This window comes from Chlorocebus sabaeus, chromosome X, assembly GCF_047675955.1.
Source record: "Chlorocebus sabaeus isolate Y175 chromosome X, mChlSab1.0.hap1, whole genome shotgun sequence".
Classification (NCBI taxonomy): Eukaryota; Metazoa; Chordata; class Mammalia; order Primates; family Cercopithecidae; genus Chlorocebus; species Chlorocebus sabaeus.
In genome coordinates, this window is record NC_132933.1 from 47,660,790 (window position 1) to 47,678,771 (window position 17,982).

The window sequence follows — 17,982 nt, forward strand, 5'->3', positions numbered from 1 at the left end:
GTTCAGGATTTATCCAATTCATGTATATATGTTTTCTCTCCCACCAACTCTAATCATTTGCTGCTGGAGACAGCAGCAGTGTCTCCCTTTTCTTTTGTAAAATGGTATAACCAGTTTGGAATACAGTTAGGTGGATTCTTAAAAAGTTAAATAATCCTGCAGAACAAAAAGGACAGTAGACAAAAACTAAAGAAAGATGTGTAAAGAAATGTCTTTAGTTAATAACAATGTATTAATTTTGATTCTTTTTTTTTTTTTTTTTTTTTTTGAGATGGAGTTTCACTCTTATCACCTGGCTGTAGTGCAATGGTATGATCTCAGCTCACTGTAACCCCTGCCTCCTGGGTTCAAGCAATTATCCTGTCTTAGCCTCCCGAGTAGCTGGGATTACAGGTGCCTGCTACCACCGCCACCATGCCCAACTAATTTTTGTATTTTTAGCAGAGACGGGGTTTCACCATGTTGGCCAGGCTGGTCTCGAACTCCTGACCTCAGGTGATCCACCCACCTCGGCCTCCCAAGGTGCTGGGATTACAGTCGTGAGCCACCGCACCTAGCCTGATTCATTTTGAATTAGTACACTTTATATATATGTGTATGTGTGTGTGTATATATATATGTATATACACACACATATATATGTCATATGTGTCAGCAGTTCATTCCTTTTGTTTTTGAAATGGAGTCTTTCTCTGTCACCCGGGATGGAGTGCAGTGGTGAGATCTCAACGCACTGCAACCTCCACCTCTGGGTTCTAGCAATTCTCTGCCTCAGCCTCTTGAGTAGGTGGGATTACAGGCGCCTGCCACCACGCCCAGATAATTTTTGTATTTTTAGTAGAGACCGGGTTTCACCATCTTGGCCAGGCTGGTCTCAAACTCCTGACCTCATGACCCACCCACTTTGGCCTCCCAAAGTGCTGGGATTACAGGCATGAGCCACCGCTCCTGGCCCATTCCTTTTTTATTGCCAAGTATATTCCATTATATGACTATACAACAATTTGCTCATCTATTCACCTGTTAATGGACATTGGATTGTTTCCAATTTGGACTATTATGAAGAAAGCTGCTATGACCATTCGTATACATGTCTTTGTATACACATATATTTCCTTTTCTCCTGCCTGGATACCTAGACATGGAGCAGTCCCCAATGTCGATAATTGGGGAAACGGGGTATCGGGTATATAGGAACTCTAGATACTATCCTCATGATTTTCCTATAAATCAAAAATTATTCTAAAAAATAAAGTTTGTTTAAAAATGATTTAAATTTTATTTAAAGAATAAACTAAAAATTAATTATATGTCTACTATACAATTCAAGCAAGCCATGTCTAGTTATTCAGGCAAGAGAAAAGAAAATATATGTGCATACAAAGATATGTATATGAACGTTCTTAGCAGATTTTTTCATAATAGTTCTAATTGGAAACAACCTGAATGTCCATCAACAGGTGAAGAGAAGAACAATTTCTGTATAATCATATAATGGAACACTATTTGGCAATAAAAATGGTATGAACTATTGACACATATAACAAGCTGGGATAAATCTCAAAATAATTTTGCTACATGAAATAATCCAGAAAAAAACAAGCGCCTATTGTATGATTCTGCTTATATAAAATTCTAGACAAGGCAGACTGATTTATAGTGATAGGAAGATCCCTGTTGTTGGAGAAGGGCAGGAGGGAGGGATTTCAAAGGGACACCAGGAAACATGGGGGTGATTAATATGTTATCTTCATTGTGGTGATGGTTTCACAGGTGTATACATATCAGTCTGCCCTTAGAAATTGCACACTTTAAACTGTGTGATTTATTATATGTCAATTATACTCTGATAAAGCTGTTTATTTTAAAAGTTATATGCAGCCACACATACAAAAAGGGAGATTATTATCTTAGGCTCATATAATTAGTACCCTTGATCACAAAACATGTCTGAGCTTTTTGGTGATAGAACTTCTGCTACTAACTATGTACTAGTGTACCTATCACACATCCATTTGGGGACCAGTTTCTTGTTCTGTAGAATGAAAAGTGACCCTTAAGGTCTTTTATACATAGATATATTGACAGTAATCTTAAACATGTATCTTCTATAACAATTTAAAATGAATTCAGTTGTATTGATTTCAAATAAATATTAAGTTAAAATTGCCTAATAAAGTGTTACTAATTAGAAACTTCAAAGTATAAATGGCAATTAATACTTTAGAATCATTTGTAATATACCCATTATTTATTTCTGAAAATCTGTTCTGTATCAGGCAATTAATTTCAAGGGTTTTTTTTTTTTTTTTTTAAGAAAAACTGCTTTATTGAGATAAAATTTATATGCCATGTAATCTACCTATTAAAAGTAAACAATTCCTCGTTTTCTAGAATATTCACAGACGTGAAACTATCATTATGGTCAATTTTATAATATTTTCATTATCTTTTTTTTTTTTTTTTTTTTTTTGAGACGGAGTCTCGCTCTATCGCCCAGGCTGGAGTGCAGTGGCCGGATCTCAGCTCACTGCAAGCTCCGCCTCCCGGGTTCATGCCATTCTCCTGCCTCAGCCTCCCGAGTAGCTGGGACTACAGGCGCCCGCCACCTCGCCCGGCTAGTTTTTTGTATTTTTTAGTAGAGACGGGGTTTCACTGTGTTAGCCAGGATGGTCTCGATCTCCTGACCTCGTGATCCGCCCGTCTCGGCCTCCCAAAGTGCTGGGATTACAGGCATTATCTTACAAAGAAGCCCGAGACTGCTTAATGGGTATAACGTTTCCTTTTAGAGTGATGAAAATGTTCTGGAACTAGAAAGTGGTGGTGGTTGTATGAATTCTGAATGTACTGAATGCCATTAAATTGTGAATTTTAAAATGATGGATTTTATGTAATGTTGTATTCTATCACACATACAAAAACACACCCATAGACTTTAGCTATCACATCTATATTCCATTCCTCCCCACTGACCCTAAGCACCCAGTAATCTACTTTCTGTTTCTATAAAGTTGCTTATTGTGGACATTTTATATACATTGAATCATATAGTATGTGTTTATTTTGTTTGTTTGTTTCTGGCTTCTTACACTGAGAACATTTTCAAGGTTCATTCATGTTGCAATATATGCCAGTATTTCGTTTTTTATGGTTAAATAATATTCAACTGTACGAATGTATCACATTTTATTTATTCATTCCTTAGTTGATAGACATTTAGGTTGTTTTCATTTTTGTCTATTATGAACAATGCTGCTATGAACATTCATGGACAAGTTTTTTGTAGACACATGTTTTGATTTACTTTGTTTATATTCCTAGGAGGGCTATTCCTACCAGCAGTGTATGAGGTTTCCCATTTCTTCATATCTTTACCAACATTTGTTATAATCTGACTTTTTTTTCTGAGACAAGGTCTAGCTCTGTCACCCAGGCTAGAGTGTAGTAGAGCAATCATGACTCACTGCAACCTCAACATCCTGGGCTCAAGTGATCCGCCTACCTCAGCCTCCCAGGTAGCAAGTAGCTGGGACTACAGGCATATACCACCATGCCTGGCTAAGATTTGTACATATATATATATATATATATTTTTTTTTTCTTGGCGGGGAATGGGGGAGAGACAGGGTTTTGTCATATTGCTCAGGCTAGTCTCGAGCTCTTGAGCTCAAGAAATCCACCCACCTTGGCCTCCCAAAGTGCTGGGATTATAGGCCTGAGTCACTGTGCTCAGCCTATAATCTGACATTTTAAATTATAGCCATCCTAGTGCATCCTAGTAAGTATAAAGTGGTATCATGTGGTTTTGGTTTGCATTTCCTTGATTACTAAACATGTCAAACACCTTTTCATGTGTATTTTGCCTAGAAATATGCTCCTATAGTCAATATTTTGCATAGACTCTTAAGGGGTTCACAGACCTTCAAAGTTATGAACCCCTAGAGAAGAGTTATTGGGTGGACACATAGAGAGAAATTGTCATGAGAGTAATTATAAATAATATTTAAACATAGGAAATAATACAAAGCGTACTTGTCTCATTTGTGCTGCTGCATATTCAATAAGAAAACTGAAGGAATAAATTTTAACATTAGTTGTACTAAAATTTTAGATTAATTTCCACTGCATGATTCTTAATGGGAGTGAAGAGGGAAGAATCCCAATTCCTATCAGAATCAGGAACATACACTACACATCATCATCTCTGAAACCAAAGAGAAACCTCATAAACTAAGTGAGTCAGGAAAGGTTACCTATATTTTTATATCTTTCTTGTACAAATGAGAAAGTACTAAATAGAATTAGAAAACCAATAGAATTGATATATATAAACCAGAGAGGTATTTGCGTAACAGGAGAGTGAAAAGAGGTCTAAACATGTACTAAATTGAAGGATCAGTATTTTCAGGATAAGTATTAGATGCTGGGAAAAAATAAACACTATTCAACAAGAGTCAACAGTTATTTTGGCTGAGCACCAGCTTACCATTGCCACTGCATCTTTACACTTATGACATATGAAGTTGTCTGTTCCCAGGTAGAAAATGAACAATTTGCACAGTGGTCTGAGGAGTCACCTTCAAAGACTGGACCTTTGCTGTGACTGTTGGAGTACCAGTGGTTTTAGCTTTAGAAACTCAAAGAAATTTGCTTAGGTAGCTTTTGGAGGGGCATTATACCCTGGTGACAAAATCTTTAAATGGGAGAAAAATCTACTTATGTTAGAAGCTTGCACATTGTCATTTCTTAAGGCAGTCATCCTTGGTTTCTCCATAACATCAGCTTTTAGACAATGGAATGATTTGGAGTTGCAATTAAAATCCTGAGCAGAATCCCTTGTAGGATGTTTCATTACATAACTGCAAAGACAGCAAAAAAAGATAAGCAATTCAAGCTCTCTACCTTATTTCACCTTCTCTAATGTGACCTGCCAGTTCTTCAATAAACTTTTCTCCTTTCATCCAGTAGATCATTGGCCCAGACTCTCCACTGAATCCGAAGAATGCTTTGCAGGGAATGTTCAGAGGCTTACCTGAGAATGAGAGAAAAATAAATGAGCAAATGACTCCTGATTATCAGTGGGAGACAGGAAGCGACCATTTAACATCCAAAGGAAAACTCAGAGGTGACCCAATTTTCAACTATTTTTCTAGTCATCTTATCTTTGTACCTGAGAAAAATTTTAAATAGTTATGAGGGTTTCTAGAAAAGTCTTAAATTCAAAGTATAATCAAAAGTGAGAAAATAAAGTTACTCAGTTTTCTGTTTGTTTGTTTGTTTTTGAGACGGGGTCTGGCTGTGTCACCCAGGCTGGAGTGCAGTGGCGCAACCACAGCTCACTGCAGCCTTGACCTCCCTGGCTCAAGTGATCCTCCCACCTCAGCCTCCCAAGTAGTTGGGACCACACAGGGTCTCCCTGTGTTCCCAAAGCTGTTTGTTACTCAGGTTTTAAAACTGTTTATTTTTATTGCCTCCTTCTTATAATATGAAAAAAACAAATGAAGAGACTATCTTTTTTCTTTATTTTTGAGAATATTAAGCACTGCTAACTTGAACTTACCCTTGAAGCTAACCTTAATCAAAAGTATAAGTTAATTTTTGGTTGGTGAGAAGACATATCATAATATACTCTCCACTGTTATTAAGATTACATGGAAATTTGTTTATTCTGATTTTTACATGTTTTAAGAAAAATTAGGTAATATAAACTATAATGGTTATTTTTAGACATCAAATTGACTGGATTAAGAAATATTAATATCTAGATAGCTGGTAATGCATTATTTCTGGGTATGTCTGTCTGGGGTTGCCAGAAAAGAGTGGTATTTGAGTTTGGTGACTGAGTGGGAAGATTCACTTCAGTGTGAGTGGGAAGCATCCAAGTGGCTGGGAGCCTGGATAGAACAAGAAGTCAGAATGAAGGCACTGTGTAAAATGGGGCCTCCTTGAGGTGGTCTATCAAAAAATGACTGCCCTTTTCTTGGCACTACACATAGGTACTGACTCTTGCTGCAATATCTCCTGGAAGGAATGTTTTTACTCTCCCATTAAACAGATTCTTGTCAAATAAACACAAGAGACAGATATTTCAGCAGTCTAGTTTCTACAAATGCTGAATAAATATCCTGAAGCCTCTTGTCAATGGTTGAAAACAGGAAAACCATCCAAACATCATATGTAATACTCTGAGGAGAGTCCCAAAGTAATCAGCTCTTATGCCAGATACAGGGACTCAATGTGTGCCAGGGGATGGGCACCTCCTCTTCTAAAAGGCATGAAAGGGATCTCTGCATTTATTGGGCAAATAACCTGAAACATAATGTTTCAAGGGATTTCTAAAATCTGGCTTAGGCACAAACTCTTATCTAACATTTTATCTATTTGCTGCTGTACGGTGTTTGCCTCCAGGCATTTTCAGAGTAATTCCTATGTTACGATGTGACCTGTTAGTAGAGACAGCCAACTTACGTTTGCATCTAAAGTAGGTTGAAGACTATTAAAATAAAGAGAACTTTGTGAGGTGCTGCCTCAGTGCTATGTAATAAAGTAAGTGAAGCTTCTTGCAAAGTGGCGTACATGCAGTGGATTGGCTCTCATTGCGCTATAATTCCCCAATTTCCCTTATCAGAGAGCTCTGTGAACATCTGCATTGTGAGAAGGCTGCTCAGAGATCTTAAAAATCTAGAAATCTCAACAGTCTTAAATTTTACAGCCCTGTATTTGCTGGACACATCTTGAAATGAATAAACTCAAATTATCAGTGTGTTCAGGAGAGTCTCTGGGGAAAGAGTTCAAACATCTATGTATCATTGAGTTTTATTGGATTTTAGAGCCAAAACTTTTCCAAACAAAACTGCGAGGTAAATCAAAATGTGATGACGTTGTGATGGTAGTAGAGTTTGTGTGCCTCTGTGTGTCTGTGTCTGGTGGGTAGATGGGGGGATTTAAGAAGGAAGTGGGAATTGGAGAGGAGTAGGAGCCACATCTTATAAGTCCTACCATTTATAAATAATGAAGATATACATCAGTGGTATATTGGTAAATATTTAAAACTGGCTTTCTGGAAATAATATGCATGTAAATACATAAGTTTACAAATTTTGTGGATATAAAGGATGTCACAGCGTTTATAAAATACATAAATAATAACAAAATACAATATTTTATGGTAAATTCCACGTACTCAATTGATTCTCACAGAGTGCTTTCACTGATTTTTGTGGAACCTATGTTTGCAAATGAAAAACAAGTGTAGTTCCAATATGCGTATTAGTCAATATGTTCATGAACATTAATGACAAAAGTGGAAATAAACCAATAGACGAATATCAGAATTTCACTCATTCTTCAGTTATATGAGTGACTTCTTTTGATGAATTGGATAACAGATTATATTTGCATTTCAAATCCATACCATTGCTGTTAGAAACACTTTAAAAGAAACAGACCAAATTATCTGATGTGAAAGAATTGTAGGTGAGGGTGAAAAGATAAAATCTTTTTTTATTTTCACCACTTATCTTAATCTCCTCTTCTACCAGGATTTTCTAAAAATTTCTCAAAGGTAACAGTTTGATCTTCAATACTTTCATCTAACTCTGCTCCCCACCCTTTAATGGGCTGCATATTTTTGTAAAGGCCACAGATAGCCATCACTGCCCTTTTCTTGACAAACAATTTTTTCCATTCTGTTTTTCTCTTTAAACAATTTTCAACCTCTTTTAAAGTCTCCTTCAAATTGTCCTATTATCTCTGCTTCTTGGTATGCAGTTTTTTTCCATTGTGTCAAGGGAAGCACCATCAAGGTGGTTAATTTTCTTATGAAGTTTATAATTTCATTTCTGTATTTTCATTTACAGCAGGGATTGTTTTCTGTGGTAGTCCCAGATGCTGAGGGTTATAGAGGAATTCCCTTAGAGAAGTTCCAAGGTTGCCTCTACCAAGGCCCTACAAGTTTCACTGGTTTGGAACCAGTTTTTCTGTCAATTTCTTTGCTTGGGGGTTTGTGCCATTTATGAGTTATGTGAATTTAGAGTCCACACCCATGCTCGGTACAGGTTTAGAGTTCCAGTTTCTCTTAAATGTTTCATTGGATTCATAGATATGGCCCTGGACTGAAGTGAATTTTCTGTACACTTTCCTGAATCAATAAGCAGAGTTTTCTAGGCCCCATTTCATAGATTTCAGGGTTTATAAATCATTCAGTTTTCTAGATTTTTGCTGGGATCTGTTCTAACTCCATACTTCACATAGATCCTGAACTCAAGCCCTTATACCCTGAATGTCCACATTTGGTTTTGATATCTCCAGGAGATCTTCAATTTCAATTTATACTTCTTTCTCTTACTTTGATCTCCCTATTTATCACTAAAGCCTGAGAATTTCCCTTACTTGCTTTCCAGTTGGGCTAAGCATGTAAATTCTTTGCCTTATTTTGACCAGCATTTCTCTGTAGTTAGAACAAGAGGTGATCTTTACCATATCAATTCATTCTACCTTATTGACTAGGTGCCTGAAATTCTACCACAAAAATCTATAAATTGTGTATCTTTGTCTTACGTAATCAGGTTAATTTTAATTTCACCAGTCTTACCAAGGAGTTAAACATAGAGTTTATATTAATGTTACTGTTAACGTATCCTTTCTTCCCTGGGCCCACATTTTGATTTGGCCTTTCAAAATAAGATAAAAAGAAGAATGGATAGTTGTGATGCCAATGTGAAAACCAATCACCTTCCTGCTGTGCTTTATGTATTTAACTTTGTAGCTTCACCTTTCAAGAAGTTTATTTCTTCCTTAAGATAATTCACAATTAGGGCACAAATCTTTTATCTGTATTTGTGAGAATGCCCTGAACCACATGCTCCAGTCTAGCAGGCCAGTGTCAGAACACATGGAACACTGGAGCATGTTACTTTCAGTTGTAAGACATATTTTAAGAAGACTGTTGCTAATAATGCAGTTTATGAATTAGTTATTTAAAAATTTACAGGAGAGTTGAAGTCATCATTATATTAATGTCACTCTTACACATATGCAATCCAGTATACTTCTTTTTGAATGAGAGTTAAGGGGCAAAGTCATAACTTGTATATGAGGCATGTTTAATTGTTACGGTTTGAATGTCCCCTCCAAAACTCATATTGAAATCCAATTGACAATGTAACAGCGTTGAGAATTAAGACCTTTGGAAGATAATTAAGTCATGAGGGCTTTGCCCTTATGAATGGAGTAATGTTATCGTAGAACTGGGTTAGTTTTTGTGAGAGTGGGCTTCTGAGAAAAGGATGAGTTGAGCTGGATTTCCTCTCTCTGTCTCATATGTGTGCCTTCTGCCATGGGATGACCCTCACCTAATGCCAACAGGTGCTGATGCTCTTGGACTTCTCAGCATCTAGAACTGAGAGCCAAATAAATCTCTTTTCCTTACAAATTTCACCATCTGTGGTCTTCTGTTACAGCAGCAGAAAATGGACTAAGATAGAAAAATTGGTACTGAGAGTGGGGTTGTTGCTAACAAATATCTGAAGATGTGGGAGTGGCTTTGGAACTGGGTAATGAGCAGAGGCTAAAGGAATTTGGAGGAAAAGGCTGGAAAAATCCTGTACTGATGTGGACAGACCATAAAGAGAACTCTGGCAAGGGCTCAGGAGAAGAGAAGAGCTGTAGGGAAAGTTTGATCTTCTTAGAGATTACTTAAGGGGTTATGACCAGAATGCTGGTAGGAACATGGACAGTAAAGGCAACTGTGATGAGGTATCAGAAAGAAATGAGAAACAAGGTACTGAAAACTGGAGTAAAGGCCATCCTTGTTGTAAAGTGGCAAAGAAGGTGATGAAATTGTCTCTGTCCAGGGCTTATGGAATACAGAGCTTTAAAGTGATACACTAGGGCAACTGGTACAAGAAATATCAAAGCAGCAAGGTATTCAGGCTACTGTATGGCTACTTTTCATTGCATATAGGGACATGTGAGAGCAAAGAGATGGCTTAAAGATGGAATTAATACTTAAAAGGGAAGCAGAATAGAAAAATTTTGAAAATTTGCAAGCTGGCAAGATAAAGAGTGAAAAGGCATCTTTAGAAGAGAATACCAAAGGTGTGGCCAACCAACCATTTGTTAAAGGAATTAATATGCATAGAAACAAGCCAGGTGCTATCCGTCAAGACAAAGGACAAAAGACCCCAAAGGTATTTTGAAGATCTTTGAGACAGCCTCTCCCATCACAAGCTCAGGGACTCTAGCAGGGCAGAATGGTTTGAGGTAAGAGGCCTGGGGTATCCTCCATGGGCTCTGATATGGTTTCACTGTGTCTCCACCCAAATCTCATCACAAATTGTAATTGCCATGTGTCCAGGGATGCACCTGGTGGGGGATGACTGGATCATGGAGGCAGTTTCCCCCATGCTGTTCTCATGACAGTGAGGGATGTCTCATGAGATCTGATGGTTTTAAAATGCATCACAGTGTGCAAGCCCCAAGCCTTGGTGGCTTCCACATGGTGTTGGGCCTGCAAGTGCACAGAATACAAGAATTGAGCTTTGGGACCCTCCACCTAGATTTCACAGGATGTATGGAAATGGCTGGATGTCCAGGCAGAGGTCTGCTGTAGGAGTGGAACCCTCATGGAGAACCTCTGCTAGGGCAATGTGGAAGGGAACTGTGGGGTCAGAGCCTGGAAAGAGAGTCCCCACTGGGCCACTACCTAGTGGATCTGTGAGAAGAGGACCACCATCCTCCAGACCCCAGAAATGTAGATCCACTGGCATCTTGCATCATGAACCTGAAAAGCCGCAAGCACTCAACACCAGCCCATGCAAACAGCCACAGGGGCTGTACCTTGCAGATCCACAGAGGCAGAGCTGCCCAAGGCCATGGGAGCCCACCCCTTGTAATAGCATGCTCTGGATATGAGACATGGAGTCAAAGGAGATTTTGGAGCTTTAAGATTTAATGATGGCCTGACCAGGTTTCAGACTTGCCTGGGGCCTGTGGCTTCTTTGTTTTGGCCAACTTCTCTCATTTGGAATGGAAACATTTACCCAATGCCTGTACCCCCATTGTATCTTGGAAGTAACTAACTTGCTTTTGATTTTACAGGCTCATAGGTGGAACAGAGTTGACTTGTCTCAGATGAGACTTTGGACTTGAACTTTTGAGTTAATGCTGGAATGAGTTAAGACTTTCAGGGACTGTTGGGAAGGCATCACCACATGTTGAAAGGGAGGGACCAGGTGGGAGGTGATTGGATCATGGGGGCAGATTTCCCCCATGCTATTCTCATGATAATGAGGGAGTTTTCATGAGATCTGATGGTTTTAAAAGTGGCAGTTTCCACTGTGCGCTCTCTATCTCCTGCCAACATGTAAGACATGCCTTGGTTTCCCTTCACCTTCCATCATAATTGTTAATTTCCTGAGGCCTCCCCAGCCATGCAGAACTGTGAGTCAATTAAACCTCTTTCTATTATAAATAACCCAGTCTCAGGTAGTGTCTTTATAGCAGTGTGAGAATGAACTGACACAGGTTCATTACTCAGGGCCACCTTAGGACTCTTCTCCCTGAATCCCAGTGTAGCACCCCTCAGCCACCCAGTCATGGCTCAAGAGGACCCAGATGCAGCTAGACTTGCCAAAATGGAAGATACAATCTATAAGCCTTGGTGGAATTATGTCTGCATGCTTGCAAAATGCAAGAGTTGTGTGTGCATGGATGCTGTTGATAGCCTTGGGCCCTAGGGTAAAACAAGCCACAAGGCTAGAGCTACCACAGACAGTTTGCACTGGGGGAGTGCCTAGTGTGGTTGTAGGAGTGGGGTCACCTCAGAGACCCCAGTGCTGTAGGGCCACAAGCATATAACACCAGCCTCAGAAAGCTACAGGCATGAGACTACAATCTGTGAGAATTGCTGAGTAGACTGAATCCAGCAAAGCCACAGGGTTAGGGCTGCCACAGGGTTTGGGGATCTAACCGCATACCCCAGTGTACCCAGCATATGGGACAGGGAGGCAAAGCAAATTATTCTCCAGCTTTAAGATTTAATGTTGTATTCTATTTAGGGTTTTGGACTTATGAAACCAGTTATCCATTTTGGTATGGGAATATCTATTTTATACCTGTCCCACTATTTTTTTTGGAAGCAGATACCTTCTTTAGTTTCACAGGTTCACATATGGAGGAATTTGCCCCAGGATGCCTCATAGCTTAAGTCTCACCTATGTCTGATTTAGATAAGACTTCAGACTTTAGACTTTTGAGATTATGTTGTAATGAGTTAAGACTTTGGGGCTATTGGTATGGAAGGAATGTATTTTGCATTGTGAGAAGGATATAAGTTTTGAGGCACCAAGAGCAGAAAGTCTCCTCTAAAGCTCATGTTGAAATTCAATTGCCAGTGTAACAGTGTTGAGAGGCAGGATCTTTAAGAGGTGATTAGGTCATGAGGGCTCTGCTGTCATGAATCAATTAATGCCATTATCACAGGATTAGCGCCATTATTGAGAGAGAGAGATAGTGTGTGTACTCCTAGTAAAAGGAAGAATTCAACTGGATTTCATCTCTCTGACTTGCACACTCATGTTATTGCTATGTGATGCCTTCTATTACAGGATGACCCTCACTAGATGTTGGTGCCATCTCAGATTTCTCAGTCTCCAGAACTGTGAGCCAAATAAATCTTTTTCTTTATTGCTCACTCTGTTGTATTCTGTTATAGCAGTAGAAAATGGACTAAGAGACCCATTAATAGTTTTTCTTACAGTACGTATCATCTGTTCCATATGTTAAGAAGGAAGAAGCTGAAAGCCAGTGATCCCCGGGTGTGGCTTGACTGAGAGGGAGAGAAACATATATTCTCTTATTTTGAAAATAAAATTCCTATATATTTACATATATCTATATATGTATATGTATGTGTGTGTATATATATACACATGCATATGTATATAAATATATATATATATATATATTTCTATGTATATCTCTGTGTAATTTAATCACGAGGTAGTTCATCATTCCTCACACTGGCCTTTTCTATCAGTCATCCAATATATCAAGTACCCACTTGCAGCCAATATTGTACTGGTAAAAATACCAAGGTCCTTTCTTTCTCTGAGATTATGATCTCAAACTGAATGAATCATTGAGATTTAGAAACAGGCTCAGATAGGAATTAACTGACTTTTCTGAAGTCAAATTATGAACCAGCTTTGATGTTGTTTTTCAGAAATTAATGTCTTCCAATATGTAGTACAGTGTTTAATCTACTAAAAAAAAAAAAAAAAAAAAGCAGTTCAACATTTCAGAGTGATTTTATAAAGCCATTTTAAATTCTTTATTCTAAAGCAGAGCCCTCTCCCCATCATTTCTAAATTAAATGAAACAGTCACAGAGGTAAATTCTAAATTATAGTTGAGATAAAGCTATTATGAAGTTAAAAGAAGGAAGAAAGAATTTATTTCTTCCAGTAAGATACAAGGGAGATGAAAAGTTGACAGGAAGAAAATACTTGAGTAACCTTAGAATAGAATAATGATTTGGGAGAGAGAAAAGGAGATAGACAAAGAGAGACTGAGACCCATAAACTTTCTACTATTTCTGGTTTCAAAGAATGTATGTGTGAAGCCAGGTAATGTTTCTTGGGGATGGTGGGGAATATGTTCATAGTTATTTGCCTATGCTAGAGGGAAGTAACACAGCAGCAGACCTCAAAGTAAGATGAGACAGAGCACTGTTTTCTTGGTTAAACAAGTATTGTTGTTGTTGTTATTGTTGTTGTTGTTTTGGTGTACAATTGACTCAATCAGATAAGAGATACAAAGTCCACTGGATGAGGACTTGTTTAGAGTTATAGGACTTACACAGTTGTGTCACTAAGTTGTCCCAATCCCAGTAGAAGTTTCTGTTACTGAATTTTATATAGGTTGAATGAATAAAACCCCCATTGTTACTACATATTCCACCGATTAACTTTGCTTATTTTTTCCTTTTTCATTTCCTTAGGACAGGGAGTGTGGCTCAGAGTCATAAGATCCTAGTTTTCTCAGTTGTATCTCACATTTAAGGGTACCAAATATAGGCAAGGCAAAGACATTTCATGGAAAGAGTACTAGTGTCAGGACATCAAAGTTATAGCCCCAGCCCTTCCACTACATTGCTTTGATTTTTTTTGACAAGTCCATTCCTCTAATAAGCCACAGTTTCTTCTTCTAAAAATTATAGGATCAACTGAGAGAATCTTTAAGGAGTCTTTCAGGTCTGATATTCTCATATTTTGTAGCTGGCCTAGAGTGTTAGGATTTTCCAAGTGGGATGAACTATGTCACTTTTAGTCCTAGCTCTCAAGGTGCCAGTCATTAGTTTCTTCTGCAAAATAAAAAGCATGTAAGTCTCTGTGCCTCAGGCAGCTTTTAACTTTAGCGTCAAGGTCCCTTGGCCATTTGGTTTTTGGCCTGAATCAGCTTGCTTTCTGTGCCTGGAATCCCAGTTCCTGTATATCCCTTAACTTCTCTGTTTACTTCACAGTGGGTTTCCTGCCTATGAACCCTACCTTGCCTTGAACCCTAGGTTCTCTCCACCTAACCTGACCCTGGCTGCTTCTGTTGGCTCTGCTGATCTTGGCTTATGACCCTGCTTTCTTTGACCCAGTGTTTTTCATATCTCAGCTTGACGAAGGAATTTTTAAAAGCTCCCCATGGAAAAGACAAAATCCTTGGAATATTAACTCACTATACTAGCAAGTCCAAATTATACTCAGCAAATTGAGATGTCAGGAGAGTTGAAGCAAGTAAATATGCTGTATGTGTGTATTCAAATGTGCATATACTTGCAAAATAACTCATTTGGAATGAATTAGTAGTTCAAAATTAAATACACATGATTCTTTATATTGTGTTAGGTGAAGGAAAAAAACTAAAAATTCGCATATTGATTTAGAAATCTAGGTTTGTAGAGTAGCCAACCTATACGATCATATCAATTGCAAAATGGTTTAAGTCCATATTAAATTCATAAAGTTGTTATTTTCATTTGTTTCAAAAGTTATTTACTTGGCTCTACACTACATGGAATTAAGTGTTAAAGCTTACAAAGTTAGGTCTATTCTAGCAGCTAGACAAGAGAGTAGTAAAACTAGAACACACAGTAACCATTACTTCCTGAAAAAAAGAGGTCACCTTTGTCATTTGAGAACATCTGATTGGAAACAGAAATCTTTTTCACTTTCTCAACTTCTGTATCGTCAAAAGTACTTATGAATCCCTTACTAATAAGATCACAACTTTTGGTACTAGGAATGACTTGCTAGTTAAATCCTGCTGTACAAGTTTGGAAAAAAAATGAATCAACACAAATATGACAATTCTTATTGTATACCTGAAGATTGATCCAGGTATTGTATGGTGACTGAAGAAAATACTGATGTGTTTTCTGGACATTATAGTGAGATTTAAAACACAGCTGTGGAAAGTTTTTAAAAAATATCTTCAAAAGATAAACAAATATGTGTCTGTGGTTTTAATGTAGGTCCCATTCACTTTGATAAGTCTTGTTGGCTGTCTGCACACCGTGACTCCAGAAATGATGTTCAAAATAATCCCACAAGGATCCTTTAATCCTTTAGAAAATGGAAATATCAAGGTTTAACGCCTAGTGGAGAAAATGAAACCCAAAGCTGTCTACATATTACTGATCAGATTCATGTCACAGTATTGATTTTCTGAAGTATTATAAGGGTTCTTTTAGACTATTAATTTCCTTTGACGACAAATCCCTCTGGTCTTGCGATTCATTATACTCTATTTTGTAGCCTACATGATTCGCATGCCTTTACCCTCCCCTTTTGTTCACTTAAAGCCTCATCCATCAAAATATAGCTCAAGTGCCACCTATACCATGAAGCCATCCCTGACTTCCTTAATGCACACTCTGCTTTCTCTGAATCCCATTTTTATATATGTCATAGGAAGTTAAAAGTTTAGCTGTGCTCTGCTTTATATAATTATTACAACAAAATAAGCTAAGTACTTAATATATTCTGACCAAATTAATCATCACAGAAACCCAGGGAGTAAGGTATTATTGTTCTCAGTTTACAAGTGAGCAAAGAAAAGTAGAAAGAAGTTAACTTGTTTGAAGCCACAAACATTGTAAGTGGGAGAGATTTAAAACCAGACAGCTAGACTCTAGAGCCAAAGATCCTAACCATTCTTCCATAGTGCATTTCGCAGGTGTTTGCCTCCTCTTCCCAAATAAATATTACAGTCTTTAAGGATGGAAACTGTATCTTATATTTCACTTTCATTTCCTTAGAGCAACTAGCATGCTGCAAGGCACATGGTTGTGCTCAGTAGTACTTGTTTGATTCTCAAAAGCTTAATTCAAGTTCCTTAATTTTTCTTATTTTTAAATTGGTTTTCTCTTGCAGCATTAAATGTATCTTTGCCAGTCTTCACCAATTCATTTTGGAATGAACCAGGGTACAAATAATAAATAATTGCCTTGAATTTCAAGTTTTCCCCTTCATTTGCTAACCCTTTTAAAGAGGGAGGAGGGAGAAAGGAAAGGGAAGAGGAGCCAAACTGATCTGAGTTGCCTTTTCAAAAATTCTTGCAAGGCAGACTCAACAACAAAATGGGAGAAAGGAACCTCAATGTTTATATGCCTGTGGAAATAAGTCAGAGTGCTGTGTTCAGGTGATACCAATCTACGATTGTCACCATCTCTTTTTGCTTGAAATTTGGATTTTATCTTGAATTGTATGTAATCTTTCTTTCTCCATGTCCATAAGTTCCTGAAGAGAGAAGGAAATGAGTTCAATATATCCACTATGGGAGAGTGTAGCAGTTATATGCCATTTAATAAGTTTGAATATTTTTGTTCTGTTATTTGAAGATAGAAGGTTACATAAATGACAGAAAATAAAGGATATTGAAGCTAATTATTGTAGTTAGCAATATCATAATGAAAAAGTCGTCTCTGTTGCTGCCTCTGCTGAAGGGCACAATTTAAAAAAGTAAAGACCCATCATTGCTCACAAGAAAAGCTGGCTTCTGAGTCTTATGCAGGAATGGCTTGAATGTAATTCACAAAGTTGGTGAGGTTTCTTGTATCCTCCAGGGCTTTATCCCCATTCCTTGAGCCATGTACTCTCCAGCTCTGGGTCTTTACATTACTACTCCTGTAAAACTGAGCCAGCCATCCTTCTAGGAATGGATTCCTAACTCCATCATTGTTCTTGCCTTTCCTATGAGTGTCCTTGACTGCCCTATACTCTAGTCACTCAGCCTTGCTAGCTTACACAACCCTTCCTCACTGTAACTTTCTACTACTCTTTGTTCCTTCCTTGGTAAAACAATTGACTATTCTCATCAAATAATGCCCAATCATTTGCCAGTATGGGATAAAGCTAATAAAGAAGTTCTCCATTCTTTACCATGTAATGTGCATTTTTTTCTTTGAAAATCAATGTGCATCTTTAGCAATTTCTCAAATAGTGGGACAATTGTTAAGCAATAGGAATTGCTTAACACAGCGGAGCTTTCTAAAATTCCTCACTACTCATCTACTGACTCAAAGTCCTCAAAGCAGTTGCTCAACAATCCTTTCTCTCTCTCCTTCAAAATTTCCTTCAAAATTATCTTCCAAATTCACAAGGAACTATCCTGTTTCCTCAGTCATCCCTACTCTTCCTCTCCTCTGGATCTAGTTGTATCTTCAATAAATTGTTTTCTGCCTTTTCCTTTATAAGCTTCTATAAAGGTATATTTTTTAATATGAAAATACTAAATGCTATAAAATTAAATAACACCCTACAATCTTCCAGTCACACTATTAATTACTTCATAAGTGTCTTGCATATAGGCTTCTGAAAACAGTGATCTCTCTATTTTGTATTTCTAAGCTTTTATATTTTGTTCCATAAGCATGCCACTTCATTTCAACAAACATATAACAAGTATCTACTATGGGCAAGATCCTTTCCTA

The 17,982-nt window shown here is 37.8% G+C and overlaps 1 protein-coding gene across 1 annotated transcript in view; it reads right to left on the reverse strand.

Moving 5' to 3' along the window:
- IL1RAPL2 (interleukin 1 receptor accessory protein like 2) overlaps window positions 1-17,982 on the reverse strand; it is a 1,280,701-nt gene that overhangs the window by 52,023 nt on the left and 1,210,696 nt on the right. The window contains exon 7 of the mRNA XM_073013177.1: window positions 4,903-5,032. Coding sequence (XP_072869278.1) covers window positions 4,903-5,032 — 130 coding nt within the window. The remainder of the gene's footprint in view (window positions 1-4,902; window positions 5,033-17,982) is intronic.